Consider the following 27,321-nt stretch of genomic DNA (forward strand, 5'->3'; position numbering starts at 1 on the left):
GGTCCCTCCCATGAAGCTGATGGGTGGGAGATTCAGGACACGTAGAAGGGTTGCACTCGATTTCCTTGTAGGCCCCTTCCACTCTGCTATTCTATGATTGATTCTATAAGGACTTCTTCACACAGAGCATAGTTAAACTATGGGATTTGCTACCGCAAGATGTAGTGAGGGCCACCAGTTTGGATGGCTTTAAAAGGGGGGTGGATACATTCCTGGAGGAGGAGAAGGTCATCAATGGCTACTGGTCCTGATGGCTATGTGCTACCTCCTGTATCAGAGGCTGTTAAGTCTATATACACCAGTTGGTGGCGAACATGGGTGGGTGGGTGGGTGCTGTTACACCAAGTCCTGCTTGTGGGACCCTGGTCAATAGCTGGTTAGCCACTGTGGGAATAGAGTGCAGGACTAGATGGAGGCTTGGTGTGATCCAACATGGCTCTTCTTACGTCCTCAACCTGCTCAGGGTTAATTTGGGTTGTTTATTTCTTTTTGTTCCTTTAGAGTTTGTTTTTAAGGTTTCTGCAAATCTTGGGTTTCCCTGGAGCATGCTGAATCCTCCTCCTTTCATTTCCCCACAGCCCTGGTTTAACTCCTGAACTATCTGCACTCATCCCCTGAGGTTTGCTGTAAGAGGGAGGGATTTCTCTTTCTGAGATATGGGGCGAAGCTCTCCCACACCCGACTAAAGGAACACACACTCTTTTTTGCTGCTGGCCGCTGAACACAGGATGAATCCATCACCCATGAAGTGGAAGGTACAGGAAAGTCTTCATGGGGTGAGCTTCCTTTGGCAGAAAGAGCGCTGGGAATGGGCGTTGTTTCCTCGGAAATATCTGCTCATTTACAGGTCAGGAAGAGAATAGGAATGCAGTTCTTTAATCCCACAGCACAGTCATTCCAGGATCAGTTTTAGAGGGCACCTCGATTGGTGCTTTACCAGGGCCCTAAGACCAGAAGAGGAGACATCAACCTAACAGAGACCCTGTTCAGATGACATGCTAAGCCACGGTGCTTAAGCATTTCGAGCTAAACATTATGGCTTAGCATGTCGTGCGAACCCTTCCTAACCATGGTGACTACATAACCACGGTTTACACGCACTCACTCACTCTTGGCTGCAAAAGGGTTACTGGGCTAACCATGGCTTAGTGTGTTCTCTGAACATTCCCAGTGTTGCTGTTTTCAGTTTGCACAGTGTCCAAGATCAGTTGCAGCTCAAGGGAATTCTCCATTCGTCTGTCCATTGCCCAGCAACCACAGTAGGCTATTTCTCAAAGCAGGTCTTTGATCTCGGCTAAAAGCAATTGTTTTCTTCCCAGAAAGAGATGAGACTGAGACCATGTTTTGCATTCTTACATGTCTGGGAAGGCTGGCAGGATTTTTTTTAATATGTAAGTGTCTGGAAGGAGGCAAGCGTTGTTTAGATCTCATCTGCCGTTAAACTGACTCAGGCCGATTGATTGATCATTCGCTTTGGTCTCACCCTTTCCCAGTGAGAGGGTGTCTCCTGCATGACTTCATACAAAAATACTTCGGCCATTACAGTAAATACAGTGAGCTGAGATCTGGGAAAAGAACGCCTTGAATCCGCCTCAAGTACTTGTGGCATGTGGAACATATGTCGCTCCAGGACCTTGGAGAGTTGCCGGCAGTCATGTGTGCTGGATGCATCATTGGCCCGATGGAGCACTACACGAGGCAAGAGTGTCTTCTGGAAAATTTCTGCTGGCCAACTCTAGCACATGGAGGACAGAGGGACCTGTCGCTATTTCCTCCAGGATGAAGCTGGCCTGCCTGAAACAGCTGATTCTCTGCATTTGACATTGGAACAACAAGTACCATTTCAGCCTGGATGGGTCACCTCAGGTTGAACCAAGAGAATCGCTCCCTCAGCACCATCGTCTCGATGAATTGGCAGAGGCAGGGGGTCCGGACAAGTGCTACGTGCCGTCCTACAGGGACCTCTGGAAGCTGACCACTGACCAAGAGCCGTACGTAATAGCTGCTGTAGACCGTCAATAGCTGATGGGCCATCACCTGAAACGAGTCCAAGCATCAATATTTACTGAAAGTTTCTAAGCTGCTGAGACCACTTACTTTTCCAGCACCTGCCCAGTTTGGGTTCTAATTTTGCCATCATCAGGGGTGCACAACCTTTGCCACCTTGGGAGCCATGTGTGAAGTTGGCTCAGGGTTCATTCATTACATTTCTATTAGTGCTGTGCGAAAATTTCGATAATGCCATCATTTCGGGGAGGGAGCGAAAATTCTGGAGAAAGAGGCTAGGAGCGGTGAGAATTTTCTCCTTGGGGAGGGATACTGGGTTGTTACATACCTTTTTAAGTGTTGCTGAGGAATCTTCTTTCTATGGAACTCACTACCACAAGGTGTGGTGATGGCCACCAATTTGGATGGCTTTAAAAGGGGGTTGGATAAATTCCTGGACGAGAAGGCTCTCAATGGCCACTAGCCCTGATGTTTGTGTGCTACCTCCAGTATTCAAAGCAATAAGCCTGGGTGCACCAGTTGCTGGGGAACATGGGTGGGAGGGTGCTTTTGCACCATGTCCTGCTTTGTTGTTCCTTGGCCAACTACTGGTTGGCCACTGTGTGAACAGAGTGCTGGACTTGATGGACCCTTGGTCTGATACAGCATCAAGGCTCTTCTTATGTTCTGAAGAAGAAGAAGAAGAAGAAGAAGAAGAAGAAGAAGAAGAAGAAGAAGAAGAAGAAGAAGAAGAAGAAGAAGAAGAAGAAGAAGAAGAAATCCTGCTTGTTCATCCCTGGCCAATGGCTGGTGGGCCACTGTGTGAACAGAGTGCTGGACTAGATGGACCCTTGGTCTGATCCAGCATCAGGGCTCTTCTTATGTTCAGGAGGAGGAGGAGGAGGAGGAGGAGGAGGAGGAGTCCTGCTTGTTCACCCCTGGCCGATGGCTGGTGGGCCACTGTGTGAACAGAGTGCTGGACTAGATGGACCCTTGGTCTGATGCAGCATCAGGGCTCTTCTTATGTGAAGAAGAAGGAGGAGGAGGAGGAGGAGGAGGAAAAGAAGAAGAAGTCATCCTGCTTGTTCATCCCTGGCCGATGGCTGGTCGGCCACTGTGTGAACAGAGTGCTGGACTAGATGGACCCTTGGTCTGATCCAGCATCAGGGCTCTTCTTTTGTTCTTATTTTTCTTAAAAGAGCCCAGGAGTTCTTCCTGAATGCCTTATGGAGAGGGTGAGGTCAAATGATCTCCAATAGGCATTCTAAAAGTACTGGGGGTGTTGTTGTTTTTAATAAAAAATAGAAAGAAGACCAGCTGTTGACCAGGGACCAACAAGGCAGGACATGTTGCAACAGCACCCTCCCACCCATGTTCCCCAGCAACTGGTGCACACTAGCTTACTGCCTCAGATACTGGAGGTTGAACTTAGTCATTAGGACTAGTAGTCATTGATAGCCTTCTCTTTCAGGAATTTATCCAACCCCCTTTTAAAGCCATTCACATTGGTGGCCATCACTACATCTTGTAGTGGTGAATTCCATAGTTTAACTCTGCACTGTGTGAAGAAGTCCTTTCTTTTCTCTGCCCCAAATCTCCCACCAATCAGCATCATGGGATGGCCTCGGGTTCTAGCATTTTGAGAGAGGGAGAAAAATGTCTCCCTATCCACATTCTCCATCACTTTGTACACTTCGTCATTTTGTACATCATTTTGTACACTCCGTCATTTTGTACACTTCTATCAGGTTTCCCTTTAGCCTCCTTTTATCCAAGCTAAATCTCTGACGTCCTGGCTGTGAGAACAGAGGTACAGTTAGACTTACACAACCCTTTTCAGCTGCCAAAGAATGAGAGTTATGACACTGTTCCAAATTGAAATACATCTCTCAGTGAGGAAGCATTTTCTAATCCAAGTGAAAAAGGAAACGGCGGGGCAGGGGGCGAGGGAACCACACCGGCACTTTTCGCTGAACTTTTCAGTTTATCCTGCCTGAACTTCCCCCACAACTTAGCTACGTAAAGCTTGGCAAGATGAGTTCAGCTTTCACATAATGACGCCTGAGAAATGTGAGGCACATCCACTTAACATCACGTCTCCCGCAAAGACGAGGGTTTCGGAATGCGTTAGCATCATACAGGTGACACTCTTTGGTGTTTACGCACTGCATGCGTGGGGCGTGTTTCCCAAAGACATTTTCATCTGTGGAAATGACAGAGGGGATGCCTCACAGGATGAAGTTCAAAAGGTAAAGCTCATCCCACCACTGATGGAAGCGACAGCGGGAAAAGCAAGCCACCCAAACCTTCGTGACACCTGAGTCACACCAGATACAGCGGTCCCATTCCCTCGAGATAACCCCGTGACAAGAAATCCTTGCCTCCGGCGTTCCATCTGGGAGAAGATGGAGGAAATCCCGGCAGGTCAGGGTGCCCCAGTTGCTATTCTTTTCCTCAGGCAAGAGCGGAGAATCCTCTAAAGAACTTCCCGGCTTCTTTTCCAGACTTGGAAGGATGGCTGTCTCAATGACAATACAGAGTTTATCCTGACTGTGTTTCAGAGCAGTCTGGAAAGGAGAAAGAGAAAGGATGTATTCACCGGACAGCTACGCGGCACACAAGGGAACACCCAGAAGGAGCACTCCTTTTCATTCAGATGGATTCGTTATTTTATTTCGTTTTCTTCTCTTTACCGCTTTGTTTAATTTGGCGTGCACACGTGTGAACACACCCAGGCGCGCAGAGCCGATCGAAGACAGACCAAGGACTTTCCATGCATACAATGCGTAATGAGTTTGGGGATCAATAATAATAATAATAATAATAATAATAATAATAATAATAATTCTTGTCCACCTCTCCATTTTGTCAAGGGGGGGAGGAACAACAAATGATAAAATACATAATACTCAATTAAAACATAATATACACTGATAAAAACATCCTAAAAACATTTTAAAACATCTTAAAATCCCACTGGATAGGCCTGCTGGAAGAGATCAGTCTTTATAGCTTTCTTGAATGCTAGTAGACTGTTAAGTTGACGAGTCTCCTCCGGCAGGCCATTCCACAGTCTGGGAGCAGCAGAAGAGAAGGTCCTCTGGGTAACAGTTGTTAATCTAGTTTTTGCTAGCTGAAGTAGATTCTTCCCAGAGGATCTGAGTGTGCGGGGTGGATTGTACGGGAGAAGGCGATCCCGCAGGAATCTAATGAACTAATGTGATTTTATGGTTTTAAATTAATGATTGTTGGTATAGTTGGTATAGTTTCTATTGGGTCTGTGACCACATAATAAAATGTATGTAACTCCGTGCTCAGGGTGAAAGAGAGTGGTCAGAGGCCAGAATATTTCATAGGCTAGTGGTCTTCAACTGATCCAGACCCAGGATCCACCTCAGATTCCCAACCTGCAGCATGGGGCCCACTTTCCCAATTTTACTAACTATGCCTATATATTTTAAATATGTGTATGTTTTTAATAACTCTTTTAGCCTGTTGAACAAAAGACTGTAATTTTATGGTTTTAAATTAATGATTGTTGGTATTGCTTTTATTGGGTCTGTGACCGCATAATAAAAATCTGATCTGATCTGATCCCGCAGGTAGCCTGGGCCCAAACCATGTAGGGCTTTAAAGCTGATAAGCAACACTTTATACTTCGCCCTGAAACTAATTGGCAGGCAGTGAAGAGTTTTTAAAACTTGGTGGGTTAGGAGCTGAAATGCCTCCCTGGCATTTCACTAGGTATTTAGGAAAAAAAATGGAGAAGGATGAATGCTTGTTTTTCATGCCCAGTGAGAAGACGCAGCTCAAACTGTGCCATTGATTGTCTCGCTTTGTAACTAGCAGGGGTGCCCACCCTCTTTCAAGAGCCGAAATCCATTTTGGAGAAATTCTTGGAGACCGCATTCTAATAGTGGGTGTGGCGAGCCCAAAATTGTCAGCATATTTTAGTTTAAAGCTCTTATTTATTTATTTAGTACGTTTTTATTCTGCCCAATAGCTGAAGCTCTCTGGGCGGTTCACAAAAATTAAAATCATGAAAAGCACAACAAAACAACCAACAGTCTAAAAACACAGATACAAAAGACAATATAAAAAGCACAACCAGGGTAAAACCACACAGCAGAAATTGATAGAGATTAAAATATGGAATTAAAGCAGCAAAGTTTAAATTTTAAGTTAAATTAGGTGTTAAAATACTGAGAAAATAAAAAGGTCTTCACCTGGTGTCTAAAAGAGTATAGTGTAGGCGCCAGGCGAACCTCTCTGGGGAGTTCGTTCCACAGCCGGGGTGCCACAGCAGAGAAGGCCCTGCTCCTAGTAGCCACCTGCCTCACTTCCTTTGGCAGGGGCTCATGGAGAAGGACCCCTGTGGATGATCTTAAGGCCCGGGCAGGTACATATGGGAGGAGCTCTTACTTAGGAGACTATCATTGACTGGGCGTAAGAACAGCCCTGCTGGATCAGACCAAGGGTTCACACAGTTGCCAACCAGATACACATGGAAAACCCACAAGCAGGACATGAGGGTAACAGCACCCTCCCAACCACAACCTCCCAACTAGGGAGGTGGTGGGCTCCTCTCCCACACTAGAGGCCTTCAAGAGGCAGCTGGACAACCACCTGTCAGGGATGCTTTAGGGTGGATTCCTGCATTGAGCAGGGGGTTGGACTCGATGGCCTTGTAGGCCCCTTCCAACTCTGCTATTCTAGGATTCTCCAGAGAGTATCGTCAATTACCTGATTGTCAGTTTGGCTTCTGCAGTCACCTCCTGCTCCTTGGAGACCATCTATCTCTTCATTGGCTTCCAATTCACTCCAGAATCCAATATAAACTTCTCCTGTTAACCTTCAAAGCTCTTCACGGTCTAGCTCCTGCCTATCTCTCCTCTCTCATCTCACACTATTGCCCCGCTCGTGCTCTCCGCTCCTCTGATGCCATGCTTCTCGCCTGCCCTAGGACCTTCCCTTACTCGGCTTCGTCCTTTTTCTTCTGCTGCCCCTTACGCCTGGAACGCTCTTCCAGAACACTTGAGAACTACAAACTCAATCACTGCTTTTAAAACTCAGCTAAAAACTTTTCTTTTCCCTATAGCCTTCAAATATTGAGTTTGTTCTGACTCTATACTGTTAGCTTCTCCCTACCCGGTGCCTGTTTACACTTCCCTGTGCCTGTTTGCATTCTCTTTCCCTCCTTATTGTTTACTACAACTTTATTAGATTGTAAGCCTATGCGGCAGGGTCTTGCTATTTACTGTGTAATCTGTACAGCACCATGTACATTGATGGTGCTATATAAATAAATAAATAAATAAATAAATAATAATAATAATAATAATAAACAACTCACCTGCTGGTTCCTCTTCATTTCTGCCACCGAGTCTGCCAAGGAGTGAAGGCATGGTCCCACGTCGAAGTGAACAAACCATAGCTGAAGAATGCAGGGAGTGGGAGAGGTTAAGGGAAGTACAGCCCATTTCCTTGTGGATCAACACAGAACCATACAGGGCTCTCAGAGTATTTCTTGATTATATCATCTAGGCCAGCTTTCCCCAATCTAGTACTCTCCAGACGTTCCGGATTTCAACTCCCATCAACCCCAGCCAACATGGCCAATGGTCAGAAACGCTGGGGGTTGCAGCCCAAAACATCTGGAGAGGACCAGGCTGGGGAAGGCAGTTTACAACAGTCAGCGGCAAACAAACTCCTCCTACTGGCCAACTACTCTACTTGCAGGTATCTCAGAACAAGAAGAGTGAACAAGTTAGCAATGATCAAAGGTCCCTGCCTAGCTCTTCCCGTGACTCCATCGTACTTTCTGCAGGAACCAGAGTTCATCCTCTTTATGTACTCTGGCTGTCTGCTGTGCAAAGCTCCCAAGAAGAAGTCGATTATTGTTAAAAGATATTTAAATCAATTTATCAGGGCGGTGGTGTACAAAATTACAGGCCTGAACGGTCATATAATCCTAACATACAATAAAAACAAAACCGAATGTAGTCATAAAAGGTAGTAGTAGTAGTAGTAGGAGGAGGAGGAGGAGGAGGAGGAGGACTCGATGGCCTTATAGGCCCCTTCCAACTCTACTATTCTATGAGAAGAAGAAGAAGAAGAAGAAGAAGAAGAAGAAGAAGAAGAGGAGGAGGAGGAGGAGGAGGAGGAGGAGGAGGAGGAGGAGGAGGACTCGATGGCCTTATAGGCCCCTTCCAACTCTACTATTCTATGAGAAGAAGAAGAAGAAGAAGAAGAAGAAGAAGAAGAAGAAGAAGAAGAAGAGGAGGAGGAGGAGGAGGAGGAGGAAGAGGAGGAGGAGGAGGAGGAGGAGGAGGAGGACTCGATGGCCTTATAGGCCCCTTCCAACTCTACTATTCTATGAGTAGAAGAAGAAGAAGAAGAAGAAGAAGAAGAAGAAGAAGAGGAGGAGGAGGAGGAGGAGGAGGAGGAGGAGGAGGACTCGATGGCCTTATAGGCCCCTTTCAACTCTACTATTCTATGATTCTATGATTGAAGAAGACGAAGAAGAAGAGGAGGAGGAGGAGGGGGACGAAGACGAGGACGAGGACTCCTCGATGGCCTTACAGGCCCCTTCCAACTCTACTATTATATGATAGAAGACGAAGAAGAAGAAGAAGAAGAAGAAGAAGAAGAAGAAGAAGAAGAAGAAGAAGAAGAAGAAGAAGCCGCCCCCTAGGAAAAAGAAAACAAATGCACAGTTACAAGATGGGGAATACTTAGCTCAGCAATATTACAAGCAAGAAAGATCTTGAAATTGCCGTAGATCACAAGCTGAATATGAACCAACAGTGTGATGTGGCTGCCAAAAAAGGAAATGCTATTTGGGGTTGCATTAATAGAAGTATAGCTTCCAAAAACGCACAAGGTACTGGTTCCCCTCTATTCAGCACTGCTTAGGCCTCATCTTGAGTATTGCGTCCAGTTCCGGGCACCACACTTCAAGAAGGATGCAGCCAAGCTGGAGCGTGTTCAGAGGAGGGCAACCAGGATGATCAGGGGTCTGGAAACAAAGCCCTATGAAGAGGGACTGAAAGAACTGCAATGCAAAATTCTGAAAATTATGGATGTCAGGATGCAAGCATGTTCTGTTCAGATATAGGTTTGGGAGTTGTGAACTGGGTACACTTGTACAAAAATCTGGGCCAGATGCATTTAATAAGAACCAAACCTATTGACAATCAAAATATTTATTTGTTGCTCAACTGAACTGAATATTTTCAAAATATTTGACCAATATTTGCCAGGTCCATTGACTTTGTTTTGACCAGAAAAAAATTACCAATCTTAAAAAAAAACTGCTTTCAAAAATGAGTATATCCATTGAAATGTGGGAGGTGAAGATCATATAAATAGCCATCTTATATTGCTTACTGTACTCTATTATTGGAAAAAGCTAGGCAAGCACAGCCCTGTGACTCATGTCCCCCTTGAACTTGCCTCTCTAAAAGGCAAAGTGCCAAACCAAACGTTGAATTCAATTAGTATCAAATGACTAAATGAGAGACAGTGTGGTTTAGTGGTTAGTGTGTTAGACTAACCACTAAATGGCCAATGTTCAAATCTATGCTCATTCAGAAATGCTCATCAACCGGCTTTGTCATACAAATATAGGAAACAGCCTTATACCGTGTCAGACCTTAGTCCATCTTGCCCTGTAATGTCAACACTGACTGGCAGTTGCTCTCTAGAGGGTTTCGGGCGAGACATTTTTCCTGTCCTACCTGGGATCAAACCTGGAATCTTCTGCATGTACAACCATCAACAGCTACGGCCGTTTCCAATGAGGACTGAAGAAAAGGCTGGATATCTTTGAAGAAGATATCCAGCTTGGAGAAGATTATGGAGAGACATAATAGCAGTCTGCAAATATCTGAAGCGTCATCATATAACAGATCAGAAACCTGTGGCCTTCTGGTTGTTGCTGGACTCAGGCCATAGCTAGATGGGGTGATATCCTGAGGACCATCCTGGGATCGTCCCTGTGTGTCCACAGGGTTGTTTTTCCGCAATCTCAGGATGATCCCGAGACCGTGGAAAGTGTGGCCACCATCGCTGTTAGTCCCAGCTCCTTGCTAGTAACCGCATGGAGCCAGGAGCTCTGTGCCCACTGGGGGTGGGGTGGGTGTAGCGGAGAAATTTAATTTTTAAACAAACAAACAAACCTTACCTTCTGCGCACAAGCGCTCATGTACTCCGACTCCAATAAAACCAAAAACAAAATGGCGGCCGCAACGCTGCGCGCCACGTGCAAACGAGGGCGGCAATCTTGCGATCATAAAATCACGAGATCGTCGCCCTTTTACCCCCCTCGTCTAGCTGAGGCCTCAGTCTTCCATTGTCTCCAACCAGTACGGTGATGGTCTCTTCTTCACTGAAGGTATTTAAGACAAGCCCACGTGTCGTCTATCTAAGATGCTGTACCTCCATCCAAAGCAGGACGCTGTTCCTACATTGAGCAGGGGTTGGATGTATGATCCCCCTGGTACCTTCCAGCTCTCATTAATACCCATGAGTCGATGATTCTAACCTACTTTACAAGGTGGTTGTGAGGATATACACTGGGAAACTCAGGAACGGCAGGACGGAAATGTAGTATAAGAATCATAGAATCATAGAATCATAGAATAGCAGAGTTGGAAGGGGCCTACAAGGCCATCGAGTCCAACCCCCTGCTCAATGCAGGAATCCACCCTAAAGCATCCCTGACAGATGGGTGTCCAGCTGCCTCTTGAAGGCCTCTAGTGTGGGAGAGCCCACAACCTCCCTAGGTAACTGGTTCCATTGTCATACTGCTCTAACAGTCAGGAAGTTTTTCCTGATGTCCAGCTGGAATCTAGCTTCCTGTAACTTGAGTCCATTATTCCGTGTCCTGCACTCTGGGAGGATCGAGAAGAGATCCTGGCCCTCCTCTGTGTGACAACCTTTTTAAGTATTTGAAGAGTGCTATCATGTCTCCCCTCCATCTTCTCTTCTCCAAGCTAAACATGCCCAGCTCTTTCAGTCTCTCTTCATAGGGCTTTGTTTCCAGACCCCTGATCATCCTGGTTGCCCTCCTCTGAACACTCTCCAGCTTGTCTGCGTCCTTCTTGAATTGTGGAGCCCAGAACTGGACACAATACTCTAGATGAGGCCTAACCAGGGCCGAATAGAGAGGAACCAGTACCTCACGGGATTTGGAAGCTATACTTCTATTAATGCAGCCCAAAATAGCATCCCCCCAAAACTGGGGAAAGCTGATATCCCAGGCATTGTGCAAAGTGGGACTTATTCTGAAGAGGCATATATTATGTTGGGCTGTAAATACGAAAAAGAAAAAGAAATCAGATAAAATTTCATGGGTGACAAAACCGCTTTTTCTAGGGTCCCCGTCATACGCTACCAGGCAGAAATTGCTGTTATCCCACACAGAAAGGATACCTGCGGGATGCTGTGATGTTTGTCTGGGATATCCGTGAATCCCACCAAGAATTCGTTTTTCATGAAGGCTTCGTTGGCAGCTGCCAGCCTCATGTCAGTATTCGGATTCATCTGGCATGCGAGAAAGAGGAAAGACGTTGAGCAGCGGAGGTGGGACGGGAGCCATTTTGCAGTGGCATGGGCAATGGCCCTGTTGGCTGAGCATTATGGATGGTGCAGCAGAACACATCTGGAAGGCGGCAGAAAGCTGCTGTGGAATAACGGAATTACAGAACTGGAAGCAGCATCCCTGAGAGACAGCTGCACAGTCTGTGCTTAGATACTTCCACCAAAGGTCTCTAGAACAAGCGTGTGGCTCTCTGCATACTGTCGGATTTCCATCATCCCTGTCCACTGGTCTGGAGCTGATAGGAGTTGGACTCTCAACGACATCTTGAAGGCCACAGGTTCCCTGCCTTTCCTCTAAAAGATACGTCCCTGAGGGGGTTGGCCTGATGGTTATAGTTTGATGAAGGTGCTGAGAATTAGGGCTTCGCAGCGCCTCGGACGAATGTCTGAATCTGAGCCGAGGCGGGCTGATTCAGCCTGCTTCGCCTCGGTTCCGAAGCTGTTCTGGTTCAGCCTGAGGCGCCCCGAAGCCCTGCGCCGCTTACCTGCTGCCATTGCCACCACCTCCTGCTCCTTGCTCCTGCCAGCTGCCATCATCAATGCCGACACCGCATCTGAGAAGAACCAGGCCACGATTTTAAGTTTAGTACCTCTACGGCCACCGTAGTTTGCGGTATGCTGATGTGGGGGGGGGGAACACACCAATACGCGTAGATGCTAAAAAAGAGAAATCAACTCTGGTGCTTAGAACTATTTTATTCTTAAAATCCAAAAAAGAGTTGATTTCTCTTTTTAGCATCTACGCCGTAGTTTGTGGCCATAGAGGTACTAAACTGTTAATGCCTCTATGGCCACAAACTACGGTGGCCATAGAGGTACTAATCAGAGCCCCCGCGATATCTTAAAATCACAGCCTGGTTCTTCTCATCAGCGGTGATGGCGGTAGGAGCGAGGAGGCGGAGGAGGCAATGGCAGAAGGTAAACAGGGAAAGCAAGGAAAGGGAGGCTTCTCTGGGTGCCGGCTGCACAGCCAGCACCCAGAAAAGGCCGAGTCGCTTTGGAGGGCCCGAATCTCACCACAGCTTCGACACTGAGCCAAGGCAGGCAACCCCCGAAGCACCCCAAATCGGGGCTGTTTTGGGGGGCTTTGAATCAGCCTCTGAGCCGAATCGGGGGGTCGGTGCACAGCCCTGGTGAGAATTGCCTTTGAGGGTTCCCCCAGCAACTGCTCAGTAAAGGATAGGGCAGTATCCAGCGGTATCGTTCTGCCAAGTCTTTCGGTTGTGCAAGCCGCTGCCCATGACGCTTGCGCAACCAGATGCGCAAGCAGACTCTCCAACCCGTTGCACAACCAGTTGCCGAAGGGTAATGCAAAACTACAGTTGCGCAAATGTAACGTTCACTGGATTCTCCCACTTGTGCATCGTTCAGAACCTGGTTTCCGTAAGCGCAACGTCATTTGCGCTAACGGAATGACACAACTGGACACTATACAGAGTTTCCACAGGAAAGGCCGTAGCTCAGAAGGCGGAGGCTCCTTATTATACCAATGGTGTAATAGTGTAAGTAAGTGGGTGTGGGCACATGGGTGTGCCAATATCAAATGAACCCCTCAACCCAAGGAAAGTCGCCTACCCATAACCTTGTGCAACTCCTTGGCTCTGCCGACCATGAGCTGCCCTACCTTCCACACCACCAGCCCCATGGCCACCATTTCACAGATGAAAGGCAGGACACCCTACAGCATCTGTAAGTTCTGCGTTTTCACATTCAGGCTCAACTGCCCAAGCCTGTCTCCACTTTACTTCTGGTATGTTGATCTTCTCCATCCGCTTTGTGCTGTTTTGTAGAGCAGTTTGTTCCACCCTGGATTCTGAAGCAAGATGTGATATGGGATGTTCACTCATGGTATGGGCATGGAGGGGGACTGTGGCCCTGACCTCAGCATCCTGGCGATGGCCTCCTGGAGGCCGCTATTTTGTTCCCAGAACATTCTAGAATGATACAATATGATATGATATGACAAAAACAAAATGGCAGCCACCAAGAAAGTGTGGCCCACCATCGCGGTTAGTCCCAGCTCCTTGCTAGTAACCGATGGCCTCCTGGAGGCTGCTGTTTTGTTCCCAGAACATTCTAGAATGGTACAATATGATACGATATGACAAAAACAAAATGGCAGCCACCAAGAAAGTGTGGCCCACCATCGCGGTTAGTCCCAGCTCCTTGCTAGTAACCGATGGCCTCCTGGAGGCTGCTATTTTGTTCCCAGAACATTCTAGAATGATACAATATGATACGATATGACAAAAACAAAATGGCAGCCACCAAGAAAGTGTGGCCCACCATCGCGGTTAGTCCCAGCTCCTTGCTAGTAACCGATGGCCTCCTGGAGGCTGCTGTTTTGTTCCCAGAACATTCTAGAACGATACAATATGATACGATATGACAAAAACAAAATGGCAGCCACCAAGAAAGTGTGGCCCACCATCGCGGTTAGTCCCAGCTCCTTGCTAGTAACCGATGGCCTCCTGGAGGCTGCTATTTTGTTCCCAGAACATTCTAGAACGATACAATATGATACGATATGACAAAAACAAAATGGCAGCCACCAAGAAATGGCCAACCGACTCACCCGTTGCATCCAAGGAAGATCAAGGCTTTCCTTCCACCCAAATGAGTGATGGATGAAACCACAAAAAGAAAGCTATTTATTACTCATGGCATTTGTTTCCTCACAAATGAATGTAGAACCAAATGGGCTCCCTTCAATTTTTCATTGGTTATAGAATGAAATCATTGCGGACGTCACAACTCAGTACAGACCCGGTCTCATCTTACCTTATTTTGGTAATGCTGAGTGATGAGTCTGATGGCCAAAGCAATCACCAGGGCCACCGCAGTGACCAAGATACTGACTTTCCAAGATTTTCCGATGGAGAACGTTTGCAGGGTGGAATAAAGATTGATCCAGAGAGTCACATACAAAACCTGAAATGACAGGGATGGGGGGCAGCATATTTAAGTATAGCACAGCAGCAGATAGGCTGTTTCACTCCACAGGTAAGTGGCAAAGGTGGGAGAGTTTGTGTTCCCAATAAAATAAAATAATAAATAAATCCAAACCATCTTAAAAAAAGAGGACAGCACATCCATTAGCGCTCAGGAAGCCAAGCCAAGCTCATGCTGATCAACATTTTCACCCAAAAATGGAGGCTACGTTCGAAGCACGGAGCTTGGAGGACCTGGATCCAATTTATCAATGTTTATTTCGTTAGTTTATTTATTTATTGCATTTTTATACTGCTCAATAGCCGAAGCTCTCTGGGCGGTTCACAAAAATTAAAACCATGAAAAGCACAACAAAACAACCAACAGTCTAAAAACACAAATACCAAATACAACGTAAAAAGCACAACCAGGATAAAACCACGCAGCAGAAATTGATATAGGTTAAAATACGGAATTAAAACAGCAAAGTTTAAATTTTAAGTTAAATTAGGTGTTAAAATATTGAGAAAATAAAAAGGTCTTCAGCCGGCGATCGAAGGAATACAGTGTAGGCACCAGGCGAGCCTCTCTGGGGAGCTCGTTCCACAACCGGGGTGCCACAGCAGAGAAGGCCCTGCTCCTAGTAGCCACCTGCCTCACTTCCTTTGGCAGGGGCTCACGGAGAAGGACCCCTGTGGATGATCTTAACATCCGGGCAGGTACATATGGGAGGAGGCGTTCCTTCAGATAGCCTGGCCCCAAGCCGTTTAGAACTTTGGATGTTTGTACCAGCACTTTGAATCGGGCCCGGACCTGGACTGACAGCCAATGAAGTTGTAAAAGGACTAGCGTGATGTGGTCTCGCTGGCCAGTCCCTGTTAGTAAACGGGCTGCCCTGTTTTGTACCAGCTGAAGTTTCTGGACCGTGTACTGTCAACCTACCCCACCAGCAGAAGGGTGCCATAACAAAAGATACCATGCAAAAGATACCATTTTGGGCCTCAGCAAACACCCGTTTCCCCAATTCTCATCAAGGCCATGTGGTCCTTACCACAGTGATGGCTATCCCAAATGCCCTCGAGTTGTAGAAGAGGTACTTTTTCACTTTCGGCTCCAGCACAGCGCGTTGAATTAGATTTTCCCACTGGTCTGCTGTCACCTGTTTAGGCAACGGCAACAGGTATCATCATCAGTATGTCCAAACGTAATGGCTACCATTATTATTATTATTATTATTTATTTATTTATTTATTTATTTATATAGCACCATCAATGTACATGGTGCTGTACAGATTACACAGTAAATAGCAAGACCCTGCCGCACAGGCTTACAATCTAATAACCATCCACCACAACATTGGGGGTGCTTAAATGCTAGAGTTGAGCCCAAGCGGCCTCTCACAATCCCCCACCCTATCCGTGGGCTGAGAAATTGGGGGCACAATTTCACCGAATTTCCCCAGGGGGAGGAGAAATTCTCCCACAATTTCTCACAGGGAGGCATCACCATTGGCAAAGGCTATAGAACAGGTTCCTTTTTTTTTTCCCCTATGGATTTTTTTTTTTTTGCACTGCCACTACAAGTGGCAAAAGTATCTACTGTGTTGGCAACCTGAACCCCACTTTGCATCCTCCACAGGGCCCTATATACTTAACATCACTCCAAGGCATCCAGGGGAGGGAACGCAGCCACCACAAAAAGTAACAGTGATGAAAAAGTGGTGAAAATTCTGAAAACTATCCTTTTTTTCCCTATGGGGTAAGAAAAGAAAAAACTCAAGAATTTCCGGAAAGTTTTGTTTCCCCCATGGAAGGGGCTTCCGTTTTTCTGCCTCATTCTCAGGGCCTTTTATAATTTATTTTCAATGTGTGTTGGGTTGTTCTTTTTTTAATTTTTTTATTCAATACTTAAACATACATCAATACAATAAAAAAGAAACAACATAATACATAAATGTTGGCGCCAGGCGAGCCTCGTCAGGGAGATCGTTCCACAGTCTGGGAGCCACCACCGAAAAGGCCCTATCCCTCGTTGCCACACTCCGAGCCTCTCTCGGAGTAGGCACCCGGAGGAGGACCTTAGATGTTGAACGTAGTGACCGGGTATATTCACGTCGGGAGAGGCGTTCCGTCAGGTATTGTGGTCCGAAGCCGTGTAAGGCTTTATAGGTCAAAACCAGCACCTTGAATTGGGCTCGGAAACATACAGGCAGCCTGTGCAAGCGGACCAGAGCAGGTGTTATATGGTCGAACCTTCTGGTTCCTGAAATCAATCTGGCTGCTGCATTTTGCACGAGCTGCAGCTTCCGAACCGTCTTCAAAGGCAGCCCTACGTAGAGCGCATTGCAGTAATCTAACTTGGAGGTTACCAGAGCATGGACAACTGCTATGATTAAATAAAATTCAGGTTCTTTTTTAAAAAAAAAAATAAGCACAAATCTTAATGACCTGTAGAGCTCCATTCAACTGCTCTTAAAGCAGCCAGCCTTCTGATATTTTAATTTAGGCTGCAATCCTGTACACGTCTCCTTGGGAATTAATGTACCATGTACATTGATGGTGCTATATAAATAAATAAATAATAATAATAATAATAATAATAATAATAATAATAATTAAGTCCCGCTGAACTCAAATAGACTTAGTTCTGAGCAGACATGCAGAAGATGGTGCTATTAAAGGGTTGGATTCCATCTACACTGGTTGGACTCCGTCCTCGTTGAAAGTGATGGGATAAGTTGGCCATGGCTTAGCTTGTGTCAATGGGACAAGTCAGTCATGCCTTCACTTGAGTCTCATTGAGTCCAATGGGAACTAAGTTCATTGAACTAAGCAAGCCTGGAGCCGAACCTGTCATACTAAAAGAAGAACACACCTGTTGAAGACTGCAGCCCACACAAAGAGGGCGACTTATTCACTGAGATCTGGTTGTTCCTGATTTTTCACCTGGAGCATAATATGTGCAAAGAGGGACAGATTGTGCCTGGTGGCATTCCATAAACAGCACTACTTCTGTGCTGCAGGTTTTGAGAAGGACCTCACCTGGATTCCCATGGTCTTCAGTCTCTCTGCCCAAATATCCACATCAAAAGGGGTGGAAGGATGGACCTCGTTAGCGGTGAGCACCAGAAGCACTTGTCCATTGAGAAGCTCTGGAAAACACAGCAGGGAATACAACGTTTCCGTATTGGGCAGGCGCTGGGCCGTAGCTCCAACGGGAGAACACCTGACTGCGGGGGCGGCTGGTGGCTCTGCTATCAGTGGGATGGTGAATCCGCTCCAGGTTTCGGTCAGAACCAGTCAGGGCTCTTCACTCCTTGGATAGCTCCTTTAAAGTTCTGACTGGTTCTGGGCGAAACCCTGGGCATCCGGCTTCCACTGCCTGATTGCATACAGAATCTCCCACGTTTAGTCTCCGGTGTCTGCAGTGAAAAGGCTCGGGGAGCAGGTTATGATGGGAAAGGAAGAAGGTTGAAATCCCAGGCAGCTACTTGATATGAAGCAGCTACTTGATATGAAGCAGCTCCTACTCTTGACTGGGTACCACTCAGTGACTAAGCTTGTAAGACCAGGTAAGGTTGGGGAAATCCCATCTCTAGACCTCAGAACTGGTGACAGTCGTAGAAGGCCAGGTTTGGGGAAACTGTGGCTTCCTGGATATTGTTGGACTGCAACACCCATCAGCTGGTTGGCCACTGTTTAAGAGAGTGCTGGACTAGATGGACCCTTGGTCTGATCCAAGAAGGCTCTTATACTTTTATCCCAGATTACCTAGGGAGGTCGTGGGCTCTCCCACACTAGAGGCCACCTGTCAGGGATGCTTTAAGGTGGATTCCTGCATTGAGCAGGGGGTTGGACTCGATAGCCTTAGAGGACCCTTCCAACCAGGGCCGGCACCAGACTATGTTGCGCCCTAGGCAGGCGCGTTCTGAAGCCGCCCCCCCGCTTGCTCACTCACCACCCCCTCACTCGCCTGCCCACCCGCCCGCTCACTCACTCACTGCTCCCCCCCGCTCGCTCACCCACCCATCCGCCCGCTCGCCCTCCGCCCCCACCTGCTCGCTGCTCCGGCTCCCCCCATCGCTCGCCCGCCACCCCCGCTCGCTCACTCACCGCTACGGCTCCCCCCTTGCTCGCCCACTCACCATCCTCTCCCTCCCACTCCTGGCTTTGAAGCCAGGACGCTGGGGTTGGGGGGCAGGGCAGAGGCTTTGAAGCGGCGCGCCCGGAAGTGGCTTCCGGGCGTGCCGTGCTGAAGCCTCCGCCTCCAACCCCAGCATCCTAGCTTCAAAGGAGCCAGGATGCTGGGGTTGGGCGGAGGCTGGGGCGGCGGCTTTGGAACAGCACACCCGGAAGCCGCTCTAGGAGAGCAGCTTCCGGGTACACTGTTCGGTGCCCTCATTTGCTTAGCGCTCTAGGCGGCCGCCTGAGTTGCCTCTATGGCAGCACTGGGCCTGCTTCCAACTCTACTGTTCTAGGAGTCTCTGGTCATGGTAGATGGGCCTGATGTGGAATGACCCAGGTTGGGAAAGGCCGGTCTACCCTGACTAGCAGCTGTGCCCCTTCATGGCTTCAGACAATGGTCTCTCCCCAGTCATACTACCCACAGATCGTTTTCTCCCAGAGATGTCAGGTACTGAACATGGCATTTCCTGCATGCAAACCACATGCTCTAACCATTGAGCTATCATCCCTGCAAATCATGCCCATCTCAGGAGAGATAGTAAAGATAACCCAAGAATTTGAGTAAGAGGTTGGGAGAGAATTCCTCCTGATCCGAATAATACATAACTGTCGCATTATTTCTGAATTTACCATACAATGGCCTTCATAAAATTAGCCAGCTCATCATCATCATCATCATTATTTTAAAAAGGCATTCATTTAAAACTGTAGCCTGGTGCAACTCGAAATTATCACAAAGCCTTTACAACGTACAAGAATTAGCACAGAACAATTCAACATGATGGAGAAAATCCTTCTCCGTTCATCTCACTCCTGGCCAATTTATATTATTTCCTTTTCTGGCAACCAGCCATGCAAATGAGTCCCTTACCTTTCCTCCAGGAATCAGAGTATTCATCTCCTTGGCTCCGACAGAAAGAGACAGAGAACGGCGGTGCCTCTTCCTCAGACGTACTTGCTTGGCTGTTGCAGCAAGCCATGGTGAAGGAATGTTTCCTTCCGCGATTCCCGTAATCATCCAGTAGAAGGTTCAGCTCCCTGCATCCTCATCTCCTGCTTGAATGTTGTTGGGTGGTTTCCCCTGGAAAAACATCAAAAGCTAATCACGTCAATTTCTCTATGCCATGTCCAAGAGGTGGCAGAAAGCTGGAAGTGAAGATCAAGCCACCTTAAAGTGGCACTCAAGATGGATGTTCAGCTGTCTGAGGTCTCTTCAGAAGCTCAGCTCGCAGAATTCTGTCCATGTGTTTCACTTCTTCTTCTCTCTTCCAGGAAATTTTATTGAGTCATTCTCTGAAGCAATATTATGCTCACAACAGTTGGGGTGGAGCAGGGAGGGGTGAGACCTGGCTGGAGGCCCATAAATACATGCAACACAGGCCTCACATTAGCCAACCTTGGGAAAGTGCAAAGCATTACTCTTCTGCCGTGTTTTCAGAAGCCGGATCTGCTAACACAATCTTCCGGCTTCTCTTTTTTGGAAGCACATGTGTTTGAATGCACATGCATGAACATAAGACAACACTGTTGGGATTTGCAACCAGATGTCGTGGAGCAGAAGATGCACATTAATGGGGCCAAACAGGCAGTTATTGAACTGGAAGACTATTCCAGAAAATATTCACCTTTGGGCATGACCACCACATGTTTATATACATCCCCACTCTTGAACAACCCCTCCAACATTCTGAGGATGATCCTGGGCTCAGGCAACCTTCTATTGATGATTTAGGGCTATGAGTATAAGGGTTGCACACATAAGGACGACACTGAAAGTAGGATCAAAGTCTTCTCATCTTCAAGTAATCATTCTATGAAAGAAGAAGAAGAAGAAGAAGAAGAAGAAGAAGAAGAAGAAGAAGAAGAAGAAGAAGAAGAAGAAGAAGCCCCCTAGGAAAAAGAAACCAAATACACAGTTACAAGATGGGGAATACTTAGCTCAGCAATATTACAAGCAAGAAGGATCTTGGAATTGTCGTAGATCACAAGCTGAATATGAACCAACAGTGTGATGTGGCTGCCAAAAAAGGAAATGCTATTTGGGGTTGCATTAATAGTATAGCTTCCAAAAACACACAAGGTACTGGTTCCCCTCTATTCAGCACTGCTTAGGCCTCATCTTGAGTATTGCATCCAGTTCCGGGCACCACACTTCAAGAAGGATGCAGCCAAGCTGGAGCGTGTTCAGAGGAGGGCAACCAGGATGATCAGGGGTCTGGAAACAAAGCCCTATGAGGAGACACTGAAAGAACTGCAATGCAAAATTCTGAACATTATGGATGTCAGGATGCAAGCATGTTCTATTCAGATATAGGTTTGGGAGTTGTGAACTGGGTACAGTTGTACAAAAATCTGGGCCAGATGCATTTAATAAGTACCAAACCTATTGACAATCAAAATATTTATTTGTTGCTCAACTGAACTGAATATTTTCAAAATATTTGACCAATATTTGCCAGGTCCATTGACTTTGTTTTGACCAGAAAAAAATTACCAATCTTAAAAAAAACTGCTTTCAAAAATGAGTACATCCATTGAAATGTGAGAGGTGAAAATCATATAAATAGCCATCTTATATAAATAGCCAACCCTTTCCACGTGGCTATTAGCCATGACAAATGAGGTCTGCAACAAAATCTTGGAGTGCGCCTAGGTGTAACAAACTTCTCCCTGAGCCTAAATTCAGACCAATATTTTTCACATGGTCCCTTTCCTAAAGAGGGCATTGGGATGTTTTTGATTTATTATTTCATTTTGCTTTAGATTGTATTACATATGCATTCCAGCGTGAACTGCTTAGATATTTTATTATATGAAGGGGTATAGAAGTATTATAAATTGACATTAGGCCTTTCAAAAGCTAAGGAGGATATATACCAGCGTATTAGTGACACTGAGTTACAAGATCATATAAGAGCAGCAACCCCATATCCTGAATTTAGAGATAGGGGACAGGCTCTCCTTCCTGCAACATATTTAACTTCTTTAACTATTCCAAAATACAGGAAAGCATTCACACAGGCTAAATTTAATGTGCTTCCCTCCGCATTTTTGGAAGGTAAATATAATAATATTCCATATTCTAAGCGCCTATGTCCCTGTAAAGCTGACATGATAGAAACTGTGTATCATGTATTGCTGTACTGCTCCTTTTATTGTGATTTTCGGCATACTTTCATCACTCCTATTTTACAAGGAATACCTGGGAGATCTGATGTGTTCTATACAGACTACCTTTTGGCTGATCAGAACTCTCAGATAACCAAGGTGGCTAAATTTTGTGCTGCGGCAATTGCTTGTCGGCGTGGGATGATATCATCTGATTGTGATAATATTTTAATCTCTTAAAATATGCGGGACATGTACTAATTAATTGTTATCATATATTGTTTTATTCATAGTCCCATTTTATTCCGTCGGTTTGGGAATATTATATGTGTTCATATTGTTGTGCTGTTTTGCTGGTCTTGTGACCGTAAATAAAATACATTCATTCATTATAAATCACTGGCCTAAAGAGTTGATTGAAAGCATACATATATTAAACAAATAAGGCACATACAAATCCCTGAAACCCCAAATCCAAAAGTATGAAAACGGTGTTCTCAGAAAAGACATTAATTAAAAGGAGCTGAACACAAAGACGCTGGGCAGATCTCAACATGTCCTAAGTAAAAGCTGTTTTCGATATAAAAGGTACAGAGATTGCACTCAGGTTTACATAAAATTGGGTACTGCATTTCTGGTTTGCAATTCAACGTAAGCCTGACTGGCATGTGAAACTGCAGGCAGATTACACGGCACATTAATATACATGGGGGTGTGTTCAGGTGAGTGTGCACTGGGGAGAAGTCCCCCAGCAACTGGAGCACACAGGGTTACTTCCTCGAATACTGGAGATAGCACACAACCATCAGGGCTAGTAGCCCTTGATAGCCTTCTCCTCCAGTAATTCATCCAACCCCCTTTTGAAGCCATCCAGATTGGTGGCCATCAGTACATCTTGTGGTAGGGAGTTCCATAATTTAGCCTTGCGCTGTGTGAAGAAATCCTTCCTTTTATCTGTCCTGGATCTCCCACCAATCAGCTTCGTGGGATGACCCCTTTGGGTTCTAGTATTTTGAGAGAGGGAGAAAAATGTTTCCCTATCCACATTCTCCAAACCATGCATAATTTTGTACACCTCTGGAGTCATGGTATCGACCCCCCATACCAGACGGCTCAGGATGATCCTGAGATGGAAAATGAATTAAAGGAGGCATCCAAGCAACTGCCAAGCAACTGATGATTGAACATCCTGGCAGGGGATGATGGGAATCATAGTCTAACATCTGAAAGGCACCACGTTATGGGAGAAGTAGACTGTTCAAGTCAGAAATCCCCTGCATATATCAAATTGGCCACATCTGGGCTAGAGCTGAGACACATTTTTTTGAGAACTTTTCTGAGATTAGTCTTCCTTTCCTGCTTCCTCTAAGGAATTCAGGGTAACATAGATGGAGATTACTTCCATTTTATCGTTGCAACAACCCTGTGAGATAGACTAGGCAGAGAGAGAGAGAGTGTGTGATTGTCCTACTGAGTTCCGTCATTAACAAGGATTTCAACCCCAGGTCTTCCTGGCCCCAAATAAGCCATTAATTCCCACCAATTTTCAGTTATACTCATGTTTGATGCCGACATTTCCAGTAAAGATGGACAAAATATTTATTTCTAGAATATTACGGAGATTTTTAAAAACAAACAGACAAATGGCATTGTAGTTCCATGCCTTCAAAATGTCCAGAAAATGTTTATTTCCCATCCATTTCTAGACTTGCCACAGTTGTGAAACTCTGGGGTCCCATCAGTTCTAGGTGTGTAGGGTGGACATTCCATGCTTCTTGTGACTCAGTTTATCAGGTTGTCGTGTAAAGGTGCACAGAAGGATCAGTTATACCAACCTCTCTAATAGTAAACACTCGGCAGTCCAACGAGAAAATACAACTAGAGGAATACCAGAAAAGCTGCAGATCATCAATCAGGAAGTAAGAGGAAGTTCATCAAGAGAACTAAGAGCTCAAAGTCTAGTGTGTCTTTCTGTTGTAAACTTAACCCTTTCACGGTGAGATTATTTTTTTTCTATTGACTGCACAAATGGGCTGAAAAACTGCCTACCATTTTTGGTCCTCCACAATGCCCTAGACCTAGCACTGTTCCAGGACAGTGTGTGTGTGTGTGTGTGTGTGTGTGTGTGTGTGAGAGAGAGAGAGAGAGAGAGAGAGAGAGAGAGAGATGGCCACCAAACACACATGCAACGAGGGTGGATAAGATTTGGAGAAAATGCTGCAATGTGGTGAGATGATGAAAAAGCTCAGAAAAAGTCTCAAGGGAAAAAAAATGCTGAGAAATTATGGCTCAGCAAAAGCCCAGATGTAGTTAATTCAATCAGGGTGACCTTATGAAAAGGAGGTCAGGGCTCCTGTAGAGTTGCATAGAAAAGGGAATTTCAGCAGGTGTCTTTCGTATGCATCCAGCACCAGGTAAAATCCCCTCTTCATCACAGCAGTTAAAGCTGCAGGAGCCCTGCCCTCTTGACCAGGTACAGAACAGGGCAGGGCTCCTGCAGCTTTAACTTGTGACGAAGAGAGGATTTCACCAGGTGTTGCACGCATACAAATGACACCTGCTGAAATTCCCTTTTCTATGCAATTATGCAGGAGCCCTGTCCAATCTTTTCATATGGTCACCATGTAACATGCAGGGATTTTTGCCCCCTCCCTTAAACAGCCTAGTTCCTCAGGTGGGGCCCCTCCCACCTGTCATCTCTTGTATTACACCATGCTACAGCCGTCAAATTGCAAAGTATCTCGCAATCTTGACTTCTTTTCCTTCGAGTTTACAATGGTGATTTTTAGTCAAAGGTCTAATAATTTATTTCTACTTCTCTTCCAGACTGCTACATTTCCCCTCTGCTGTTTCATATTGGTAAAGACCCCCCTACCACCAAGGGCACAAGACGTATCTTTCCTATAAAGGGGGAATCTCATGTTTCCATCGCCCTGGTGGAATATTATTATCCTTATGAAGAAGAGCGGAATATTATTATCATTACTATTGCTATTATTGATATTCTACTGCAGGACTTGATGCAGCCGGCAGGGTGTGTGTGTGTGGGGGGGGGGAATTAAAATATTAAAAACGCATAAGACAAATGTTCTTTTAAAAATCCATACACTTGCATCCCAAACAGAAGAAAAACACAACCAGAGAGCAATCTTACACATGCTTATACAGACATGACTGTTTAAGCAGGCCCAGGGAACTTCGTGTTGGATTGCAGCCTTAACCGAGAATAATCGTGGCCCATCGTTAAAAAAAAAAACCCAAAAATGACAAATCACCAAAAGGATATTTTAAATCCATCTAATAAAATACTATATTGCTCAAATGATGAAAGCAATCCAGTATCATATAAGGGGTCCATGTGTAAATAAAAGTACCGTATTTTCCGGCGTATAAGACGACTGGGCGTATAAGTAGGGTGACCAACTGTCAGGATTTCCCCGGATTTGTCCTGGTTTTTGTTCTTTCCATGGTGTCAGGGGGGATTTTCTATAATTTTCAATAATGTCCTGGAATGACACACCTTCCCCTTTAAGGCTGCCATTAGCATGGCAGGAGGGAATGACATGCTTTCTTGAGGCACATCATTCCCCCACCCCGAGCTCCAATTGAGGTCTTAAAGGGGAAAGTGGGTCATTCGTGGACATTAGAGAAAAGGCCCCAATTGGAGTGGATGGTGGTGGTGCAGAATGAAATCCTTTCCCCTCCTCCACTCCAATCGGGTTCTTTAAGGTGGCGGGGGAATAACGTACTTTCTGCAGGACTCAGAAAGCGGCTTCCCCCCACACACACACTAGGTGTCCTCTTTTTTGGTTTCCCAAATATGGTCACCCTAGTATAAGACGACCCCCAACTTTTGAGAAGATCTTCCTGGGTTAAAAAGTCATCTTATACTGGGCGTATAAGACGACCCCCAACTTTTGAGAAGATTTTCCTGGGTTAAAAAGTAGTCTTATACGCCAGAAAATACAGTACTCTCTCTTGTTTAACCTAGCTTGTCTCAATACGTTGTTGTTCCTTCCATGTTTGCAACGTGCCCTGTTTTATTTAACCACGTTGTGTTTGATGGCATTCTTTTAATTAAGTGCTCTCCATTTAAATACCTTTCATAGACTTGCTGCCAATTAAAGTAAAGTAGCTAATCAACAGCCTGTTTAATTTATCTATGTCATCGTCTATAGAATAAAACAGCCAGTATCATACTGCCCTTATACAAATCTATTGTGCGACCATACTTAGAATACTGTGGACAGTTCTGGTCACCACACCTAAAAAAGGATATTATAGAGCTGGGAAAAGTGCAGAAAAGGGCAACTAAAATGATGAAGGGGCTGGAGCATCTCCCCTAGGAGGGAAGGTTACATCAACTGGGATTGTTTAGCTTGGAGAAAAGGAGGCTGAGGGGAGACAGGATAGAGGTGTACAAAATGATGCATGGTATGGAGAAGGTGGATAGGGAGGCATTTTTCTCCCTCTCTCAAAATACTAGAACCCGGGGTCATCAGCTTAACAGTTTTTTAGCGTTCAAGAAAGCTATCAAGACTGATCTCTTCTGGCAGGCCTATCCAGTAGAATTTTAGGATACTTTTAGTGTGCTTTTAGGATGTTTTTAACCAGTATTTTTTTGTACTATGCGTGCTGTTGTTCCCCGCCTCGATCCAATTGGAGAGGCGGGCAAGAAATATATTATTATTATTATTATTATTATTATTATTATTATTATTATTATTATATTATTCCATGAAACTGATTGGTGGGAAATGCAGGACAAATAAAAGGAAATCCTTTTTCACACAGCGCATAGTTAAATGATGGAACTCACTACCACAAGATGTCGTGATGGCCACCAATCTGGATGGCTTTAAAAGGGGGTTGGATAAATTCCTGGAGGCAAAGGCTACCCATGGCTACTAGCCCTGATGGTTGTGTGCTATCTCCAGTATTCGAGGCAGTAAGCCTGTGTGCACCAGTTGGTGGGGAACATGGGCTGGAGGGTGCTGTTGCACCATGTCCTGCTTGTTCATCTCTGACTGATGGCTCGTTGGCCGCTGTGTGAACAGAGTGCTGGACTAGATGGACCCTTGGTCTGATGAAGCATGGCTCTTTTTATATTCTTATGATGACAAGGCGCAATACACAAATCCCCAGATGGCAGATACATCAAAAATGCATGTCAAGAATGGGCACTGGCTGGCGGGTGCTGTGGAAGACAAGGAGAATGTGAGTTCAGACCCCCTCAGCATCTGGCCTCCTATCCACTTATCCACCCTATTAAATCTGGTTTCTGTGGCTGCTATTATCACACGTTGTCTTCATTGGTGCTCTTGCTTTCGAGTCACGTTCCACGGAGCATGGAGTTGCCCTGTTTTGAAATGCAATTTTGTGTACGCACCCGCCATTTTGGAAGCTGTAGTGTCCTTCCACGTGACTCCGCCTCTACCATTTACCTTCATGCCACCCCTTGCCAGCCTTAGTAGTAGAATCATAGAATCATAGAATAGTAGAGTTGGA

At 45.7% G+C, this 27,321-nt stretch overlaps 1 protein-coding gene across 1 annotated transcript; it reads right to left on the bottom strand.

Annotated features, from left to right (window-relative positions):
• Window positions 1-857: 857 nt before the first annotated feature.
• On the bottom strand, window positions 858-19,990 carry TMEM268 (transmembrane protein 268). The gene is made up of 8 exons (XM_063144796.1): window positions 19,577-19,990; window positions 17,563-17,672; window positions 15,572-15,679; window positions 14,371-14,520; window positions 11,422-11,532; window positions 7,340-7,420; window positions 4,368-4,553; window positions 858-2,037 (listed from the first exon to the last, which is right to left on the bottom strand). The coding sequence occupies exons 1-8, from the start codon at window positions 19,683-19,685 to the stop codon at window positions 1,858-1,860; spliced, it is 1,035 nt and encodes a 344-aa protein (XP_063000866.1). The 5' UTR covers window positions 19,686-19,990; the 3' UTR covers window positions 858-1,857.
• Window positions 19,991-27,321: the final 7,331 nt, after the last annotated feature.

Source organism: Elgaria multicarinata, chromosome 19 (genome assembly GCF_023053635.1).
Source record: "Elgaria multicarinata webbii isolate HBS135686 ecotype San Diego chromosome 19, rElgMul1.1.pri, whole genome shotgun sequence".
Taxonomy (NCBI): domain Eukaryota; kingdom Metazoa; phylum Chordata; class Lepidosauria; order Squamata; family Anguidae; genus Elgaria; species Elgaria multicarinata.